Source organism: Leuciscus leuciscus, assembly GCF_965113295.1.
Source record: "Leuciscus leuciscus genome assembly, chromosome: 19".
Lineage (NCBI taxonomy): Eukaryota > Metazoa > Chordata > Actinopteri > Cypriniformes > Leuciscidae > Leuciscus > Leuciscus leuciscus.
The window spans coordinates 16,885,757-16,894,748 of NC_138743.1; the positions used below are offsets into that span (position 1 = coordinate 16,885,757).

Consider the following 8,992-nt stretch of genomic DNA (forward strand, 5'->3'; position numbering starts at 1 on the left):
CACTCTTAACACACCTCACACCAAGGGAAAATCTGATAAAATAATCTGTTAAACCATCAAGATAATCGGGACATAGCTAGGATTGTCGGAAGGGGAGAAATCGGCCCAAAATCAGCCCGATTATCTTTTGGTGTGTACCCAGCATAAGTTCTTCTTCTTCTTCTTCTTCTTCTAGGATTTAATGGCGGTTGGCAAACCAACTTAAAAGGTGCATTCCCGCCACCTACTGAAATGGAGTGTGAAGCGCATATTTGGAAAGGAAGTTTAAACTAGATCTACTCTTTAAAAAAAAAAAAAAAAATAAAAAAAAAAGACATATATATATACTTATAAAATTGACACATAATGGAGTTTTAAATCCTATTAAATAATCCTGTTTCCTTTAAAAATATAAATAACTCATGATAAGCTCTTGATTGTTTAGCACCTTGTCCTAGGAGAACCTGAAGTGTCAACTCATTGATTTCTACACTTCTTAAAGCATGTCTTAACTGGGACCGCTCTCTTTCATAAGCTTCGCATTCTAAAAGGACATGCTCTATAGTTTCAACTAACCCACATTTGTCACAATTTCCATTCTCATGTTTACCAATTCTTTGTAAGCTTTGATTTAATAAACAATGTCCAATACGCATTCTTGTTATTAAAACATCCTCTTTCCTGTTTCCGAATCTTCTTCTCTCTGACCCAACTTTTCCTTGAATGCAGTAAAAATGTCTACCTTTTATTCCTTCATTCCATTCTTTCTGCCAAATTTCCTGTATTTGTTTCGCTATTATCACTTTAATTTCTGTTTTACTTAATGCCACTTCAATGTCAATTTGTGAATGATTTAATGCCTGTTTAGCCAGATTATCAGCCTCCTCATTTCCTTTCACACCCATATGCGATGGAACCCATACAAGATTTACCAGAAGTCCATACTGTCTTGTTCTGTAAAGACTCTGCATTACTTCATTTATCATGTCTTGCCTTGCTGATGATGTTCCACTTTCCAAGCTATTTAGAGCAGATAAAGAATCTGTACATATCACTACCCTTGTTGGTTGGATATCTTCTATCCACTGAAGTGCTAGACATATTGCAATAATTTCTGCAGTGAATACCGAAACATAATCTGATACTCTTTTTGCCATTCTAATGTTAAAAAGTGGAATATATACCGCTACTGCTGTTTTCCCAAATTCTGGGTCTTTTGAACCATCAGTGTATATTTGAACTGCACTATAATAAGTTTGATCAATGTATTGCTGTATATTTAAATTTCCTAATCCATTTGTATTGTTATGCTTTTCTTTAAGCAATTGAATATCAATCAAAGGCATTGGGAAAAGCCAAGGAGGAATTGCTGACCTAGCCACAGTAGGAGCAACATTGAAGTCACTTAATCCCATTCTCCGGGCTTCCTCACTGGCCTTCCATCCAAAACTTGATAATTTTTTATGTCCATATTCCCAACAATCCTCCAACACCATTTTGACTGGGTGACTGTCCGAGTGTCCCTTTATGCTTATAAAATACCTCATCTTTAACTTGAGCTTACGAATTCCCAGCATAAGTTAACCTTGCTTTCTGGAATACACCCCTGAATCAAGGTTGTACTCTTGTTGGTGTATTCAATGCTTTTAATGAAACAAGTCTGGAAAATCATTAAGCTTGTCAAAAGGGGTGGAGTCTCTTTAATTTCCTGCTCTTGAAAAAGGCACAGCAGAAGACCAACAAGTATTCTGGAGGTTTCAGAGTTTTTCAAGAATGGGGCTGGTGGTTTTCAGTTGTGTTGGATTGTTGCTGCTTGTTGCAGTTGGCTCGTCTTTGGCACAGTGGTCAGGATTTCAACAAGGCCAGGATCCATTAAGATTCCTACAACAACAGTCACCAGTTTTAGTTTCTCAGCAAGCTCTCCAAGAATCACAATTATCAGCTTCTCTGAGACCTGTGACTAACCCTGGTGTGGCAAATCAATGGAAGTTTCAAGATCCTGGAAGTAGTCAGTCTAAACAGCTAATGGAGGCTACTTTGGCACCTTTGACCTGGCATTTTCCTGTTGTGCCTGAAGAACCCCAACAGCCCGATGTGCCTTTTGAGTTGCATGTACCTACCCCTTCTCAGAGTATTGCAGCACAATGTGGAGAGAAATTTGTCCATGTGGAGGTTAAGAAGGACTTCTTTGGTACTGGTCAGCTGGTGAATCCCTCATTCCTCACTTTAGGAGGTTGTGCAGCTGTAGGGGAAGATCCAACAACTCAAGTCCTTATCTTTGAGTATGAGCTCCAGGCATGTGGCAGCTCTCTGATGGTGAGTGGCTGCTTATGAGTCTTGCTAACTATAGTAATTGAGGGTAAAAGCTAGGTTACTGCATGGACTCATTCTCGATCTGTTTTCAGATGACTGGTGATGAGCTGGTGTATAAATTCACCCTCTTCTACACTCCTGAGGCTTTAGTGGGAACTCCCATTGTAAGAACTGATGCAGCAGCTGTTGGAATTGAGTGCCACTATTCAAGGTAGAAAAGTGTTTTTATTTATTTTTATATAAATTGAGCAGTATCAATTCAGGTTGATGAACCATGTTTTATTCCTCTGTTTAGGTTGCACAATGTTAGCAGTAATGTTTTGATGCCCAATTGGGTTCCTTTTGCTGCCACAAAGATTGCAGAGGAAGTTCTGGTGTTTTCTCTAAAGCTCATGACTGGCAAGTTTTTATACACCCTTTGTAAAAGTAACTCTGAAGTGACACTGATTTTCGTTCTATTTCTGTGTCCCTTGCAGATGACTGGATGTTCGAGAGGCCATCCAATCAGTTTTTCTTGGGACAATTCCTGAATTTTGAAGCTTCTGTGAAGCAGTTCAACCATGTTCCCCTGCGACTCTTTGTAGATGGTTGTGTTGCTACTGCAGTCCCTGATGTGAATGCAGCTCCAAGATATTCCTTTATTGAGAACCATGGGTAAGTAAGGATTAGCTTCTTGAAGTGTCATATTTGACCAGAGCCTAAGTGTTATCTTTTGCTTCAGGTGCCTGGTTGATGCAAAGCTTACGGGATCTACTTCCGGTTTTATGCACAGAGTTCAGAATGACAAACTTCACTTTCGCTTGGAGTCTTTCAGATTCCAGCAAGCAAATAGTGGTTTGGTATGTAATGGTGCTGTCTTTCTGCAAGAGATGAATGTTTGTCCCATGTATACAAGTTTAAAATCCTTTTGTAGGTATACGTCACATGTTCTTTAAGGGCAGTTATGGCTTCAACCCCCATAAGTGCAGAGAATAAGGCTTGCTCCTTTGCTAATGGGTATGTCCTAACAGAATAAGTGCTTGCCAGATAAGATGTGATCAGAATGGGTAACCTTTTCTTTGCCCTTTTTTATAGATGGCTTTCTGCAGATGACAATGACCAGATGTGCATGTGCTGTGACTCCACATGTGGCTTCAGCAGGAAAGGGCGAGCACTACCTGATTCCGGTAAAGATGTGTACTAGTATCTGTATTTTGCTGTATGCAGAGCAACCATGAATGCCTTAATTTTTTTCTTTTTTTTCTCTCTAAGGCCTTGTTTCAGAAGGGAAAGCAACAGTTGGCCCCATTGTAGTCACTGAACCTCAATTTCAAGTGTCTAATAAAGACCTGGAATGAACACCGTGTCTTGTCTTTTCTAGAGGATAGTGTTGGTTTCATGCTTTCAAGTGCATGCTTATGACTGATACTTGATCTTTCATTTGAAAGTTATGTCTAGCTGTAAAATGTGTTCTTTCATATAAAAAAAATCTAAATTATGTCATATGCTCTCAATGAAAATGCAGAACAATTAGATCATGACATCAAAGGCTAGATTAGTGTAATGCTATAATGGGTAGTTGCCATGCACACTTAATAAACACTCTTAACGCATTATAGTCCTTCGCGTCTATTGCGATCTCAAAATTATGGCCAGTTGATAATACCTAAAATATCAAAATCTACTGCTGGTGGTAGATCCTTTTCCTATTTAGCACCAAACCTCTGGAACAGTCTTCCTAACATTGTCTGGGAAGCAGACACACTCTATCAGTTCAAAACTAGACTAAAAACACATCTCTTTGACCTAGAATACACAACACATAGACTTCTATAATTCAATGTTAGACTGCATAGATTAGGTCAACTGGGAACACTCCCCGTAAATCCTGATGTACTTGTTACATAAGAAGGGTGGCATCTATGCCAATATTAGTCTGTTTATCTGAGGTTACCGCAGTCTGCTGTTTCCAGATCTGATGAAGGATCTGCGCCTGGACACGATGACAATGTAGTCCTGAAGTGTCAACCAGTCCCTCCCCTGTGAAGGCCTCCTTCCCTTTCCTCCATCTCAGTACAGATAAAATGTTGTCGGGATATTTCCGTTTCGCACATACCTTTGGACTGAACACAATGCGCATGTGCACGACATCTGTGTTTTTGCGGGTTTGCGTTTTTGAGGTTTATGCTGAGATAACGGGTAATTGTTTGCACCTTTGCACCCCGAACCTATTTCAGGGAAATTTAGGACATTTCCTAACTGTCTGTTCTCGAGACACCAGGCACTGTTTTGTGCGGATGGGCGGCCGGAGTGCGTTACGGGTTTTCTGTTAGAAAGGTGTCGTGTTAGCGGCCCCTAAGTTAATACCTAATGATCTTTGCAACGGAAGTGAACCAATCAATCAAAACTAACTTTAGCTGGACAATAACTTTATCCTAGAGCTGTTGTAAAGACAAAACAATCTGTTACGCTAATTTACTATTATCACTGTAAAGCTGCTTTGAAACAATCCATGTTGTTAAAAGCGCTATATAAAAGAAGGTGACTTGACTTGACTTGATCTTGTACCTGCACTGGTACGTAGTGATGTGAATATTTCGGCCTTAAATTAAATGAACTGACACTGGAATTGTTCCGTTTGCTGCCATGATTTCTTAATTACATGACCAAGACATTTAAACAGTTCACTTTTGATTCAGTTAAACTAGTGTTACAAAATTTGTCTAATGAAAGTTGAATGAGCTATACAGTTGTTGAGAAGTTGTACATCCTTTCACAATTGACACTGTACTTTGTTTACACAACTGAATTCTTCCTACTGAACTCTGCTCATGTTTTTGCATGATGTATGAAAGCATTTTTTTCCTTATTGTGACTGTTTTCATGAATTTAAGAATTGTCCAGTTTAATTATATTTATAATTCGATCTGATAGTTAGACTTATGCTGGCCGTGTCCAATAATTTAGTCCACTTAACCTCGCACCTTTCTTACAATGGACTGCAAACTAGCATTCATATCTGACGAATGACAACTGATGGATTGAACCAAGATTCTGTCCTACTTTTTTCATTTTTTTTTTTCAGTTGGTTTCATTCGGATGTACTTACAATATGCAAGAAAAGACTTGTCGCTGATTCCATTACATCAATTGTATTGTCTTTGTCTGACTATGAACACGAATAAAGTTTTTTTTTAGTTTTTTTTTTAAATTCAAGCACAACCTTATGTGATAAGTTTAAAGTTAATGTGATTAATAACTGTCTGTCTCATGCACTTCTCCATGTTTTTAGTTCTTAGCATTTGTGTTTGTATTGCAGAACCAAAGTATAGAAAATTCTCCTCCACACTGCAAGATGATCAGCACTTTGAATGTCCCCTGGAAATGGTAGAGCATCCTGGAATATGGGATATTTTCACTTCTTAACATCCATTTCTTTTTCACCTTGAAAAGACTTGACACATCCTGAAACACAGAGAGCAATATGTCAATGCAATCAGTTTGATTACTGGTGTGATTACTGTAGCCAGGTGATTCCTCACCTGAAATGGCTAAATGACTGGTTCACATGTACCTTGTGCCAGCACTCTGCCAACACAGGGCCAGGCCACAGTGCATATTGGCATTATAATATTATATGAGCGTATGTGAATAGCAATTAAAGAGACCAGTCGCCATTTCTCCAGTGTAATGATACAATGCTGAGTCCAGAACACAACCGTACAGTCTTAACAAATCCTGCAGTATCCACGTTTTTCCAGTGTTGAGAAACAGGAAGTATAATGTCCTCCCGGTGACCAACATTTGAACTGCCTCCTCTCAACCAACTCAACATTTTGAATTCACAATGAACTCACATACTCACTGTGAGTATCACAGTATAAAAATGGAGTGATGTCACTGGGATCATGATCTCACGTGTTGACTGGGGCTAAATGATTTATGAATAAAAAATGGCTAAATGCTGTTTTTTATATGCAAAGACAAATGAACGTGACAAGGTGGCATATCAAATGTATTTACATCAGACTAAAAAGTGTGTTTATTTAATCACACAGTAATAGGGATTTGGGACACAAGTTGAGGCAGAGAGTCTCAGTGTGTACCATTCACAATGTGTTTTGTGCAGTGAATTACTGGCTGCCAAATAATGAAACCAGCAAAATTCAAGAGATATTTAGAAACCAAACACTTTTGCATATTACTGGAACATTGCATTTCAATGTAATAGTAATAAAAGTCAAGTCACCTTTATTTATATAGTGCTTTATACAATACAAATAGTTTTAAAGCAGCTTTACAGTGATAAGAGGAAAATAATGCATTTTGGCTGCTGTTCAGCTGAAGTCAGTTCAGTGTTGATTCAGTTCCATTGTAAGAAATCTAAGGATCATCAGTTGTTCATTTCATTTATAAAGCAGTTCTGCAATAAATGATGTCATCGTCCAGTTCAGTTCTCATGCAACAGCGTCAGTACAGTCGGATCAATAATATTGTTGAAAATTAAGTGTCTCCAACTAAGCAAGCCTGGGGGGTATTCCAGAAAGCAGGTTATGTGACATTCCCGGGTATGTTTAAGGGTAAGTAAGCTGATAACCTCAACTTTCGGTTCCAAAAATGGAGGTAACTTTCAGGGTATGTAAGTAGCCTTAGCAACCTACTCTCTGAACATGAACTGCTCCGGAGCAGGTTCTGTTTCAAGGTTAGTTTACTGCAGAGGTTCAGTGCATGCGTGCCCTATTGATGATGCTCCAGTGGGCGTGACAGATTGCGCACAATATTATATATATATAGTTATATCGATATATAAAGTGCTTTAAAACAAGGTAATGTTAATTTTATTATAAAATATAGCTATATAATTCTCATCTCACACATCGTTGATCTGCATTCAGACATGTTTTTATTTTTGCAACGACGTTTTTCTATGCTATAATGTATTTCCTTAATAAAAGACATATATGATTTGATGTATCTTACCTTTCAAGCAATGTGGAAATAAAATGACTAAACAAAAAATAAACTTATACAGCCATGCTATCTTTGCAAGCACAGACTGTTATTTAGTTTAATCAGTCTTTCTTTTTATTATATAATTAGCATCAAACAAACAATATAGTTCTTATTCACAGTGATTAAAGATTATTAAATGAAAAGATTGACAAATGATAGCACAACCACCAAATAGGAGGCGATATGCACCAAGTATGTAAAACAGCATTTAACAAAAGAAGAAGAAAGTAGTAGTATCCTGCGCTTTTTCTTAGCGTCGCTCTGTTGAGAATGTTTGGTGTGTTAACCATGAACATACTTGTTGGATTGGATGAACTTACACCTGGGGCTCGTTCTTCGTACGTTGCTTATTACATCCGAGATCAAATGGCACATCCAAGATGATATCATCGTGCTAATCATGATCTGGCTAACTCGGTTCTTCGAACACACTTGCCGGATATGATTAGTATAGCTGGATTGAGTTATCTGAGATAATTGCGCGTTCATGCGCTGGGTTAAAAGGGGATATGTATTGATAGTAGAAACAGTGATCAGCAACGCTGCTATTGGCTGTTCAGCGTGGCCAAAGAGCGCGCTCAGTTTTTCTCCTCAGCAGAGCAAGAACAGTCGAAGTTTATTCGGAATTTTTATGTTTAATCAAACACCTCAAAGTCTGCAAAAGCCAGGAGAGAGGGCTGGCAAAAAGTAGCAGACAATTTAAATCCGTAAGAAGTGGCCATGTTAGATGTTTTTTATCACTTAATAGCCTAGATTTTTGTATTTTAATAGTTGCATAATTACTTCATTGTAATGTCAGAGTCACCACACTACATGGGAACAAATAAAAGTGAAGTACAAAAATATTCTACATAATGGTAATTTTTAGTTATATTATAGTCTCTTTTATAAAATGTGCTGTTAAATAAATGGTTGTCTGTTTATAAAAGCAACCAAGAAAAAGATCTTAGTAGCCTACACTGTAAAATAATTTTTGCTGCATTAAATTAAGGCCGTATAGTCATTTCAACTGTTAAATCTTGAGTAATGATGAATTGCTTTGACATGTGAAAGTTAAAACTGATAAACTTATGTTAATGTAAAAATATTTTGCCATGAGTTATTGATCACATTTTTCATGAGTGTAGTTCATTGTAATGACATTGTGTTTTTCTCTTTTGTGCACTTTTACATAATACAACAACACTTGTATCTGTTCCCAAGAAAGTGGCTGAAATATGTGCCGTAAGTGGACATTTTCTAACTTTCCAAAGGAAAGAAAGTATAAGACAGTGAATAAACCCTCTCAGATAACTGTCATATGGAGGAACTAGCCTACCTGCAAGTGCATAAATAACTTTACTTAATTTATACTTGTATGCTTTATGGCTGCAATATAAGTTGCAGGATTCCACATCTACAGAAAGGCCTACAGAAGAGTCTGCACAGACAGAGGAGACATAGGCCTACAGGTGGGCAGTGGATAGCCAACTTTTCCTTTTTATTTGTTGCATGAGGCATGTGTCTAATATCTCTTGTTGCAGGCACTTGACCACTGGCTTTTCTTTACAAAGAACAATTGAAATAAAACTCAAGGAACTAAGTATATTTGTCTTTTATTAAACATTTAATGAAAAGTTTTTTTTTTTTTTTTTGGCAATGTTGTGTAATATGGCACATGCAACAATGTCACAGGCCCTGTCAGGTGTGCAACCCTCAGACTTATCAG

The 8,992-nt window shown here is 37.7% G+C and overlaps 3 protein-coding genes across 4 annotated transcripts in view; 2 read left to right on the forward strand and 1 right to left on the reverse strand.

Annotated features, from left to right (window-relative positions):
- The window catches only part of LOC309482889 (uncharacterized protein), a 201,252-nt gene that overhangs the window by 103,034 nt on the left and 89,226 nt on the right, over positions 1-8,992 (forward strand). The gene's annotated exons all lie outside the window — the stretch shown is intronic.
- The window catches only part of LOC309482910 (uncharacterized protein), a 402,133-nt gene that overhangs the window by 81,058 nt on the left and 312,083 nt on the right, over positions 1-8,992 (reverse strand). The window lies entirely within an intron of this gene.
- On the forward strand, positions 1,741-3,629 carry LOC309482418 (zona pellucida sperm-binding protein 3-like; the record flags this gene model as incomplete). The annotated part of the gene is made up of 8 exons (XM_082147764.1): positions 1,741-2,295; positions 2,385-2,503; positions 2,588-2,691; positions 2,769-2,946; positions 3,014-3,131; positions 3,206-3,288; positions 3,367-3,458; positions 3,544-3,629. The coding sequence occupies exons 1-8, from the start codon at positions 1,753-1,755 to the stop codon at positions 3,627-3,629; spliced, it is 1,323 nt and encodes a 440-aa protein (XP_082003890.1). The 5' UTR covers positions 1,741-1,752.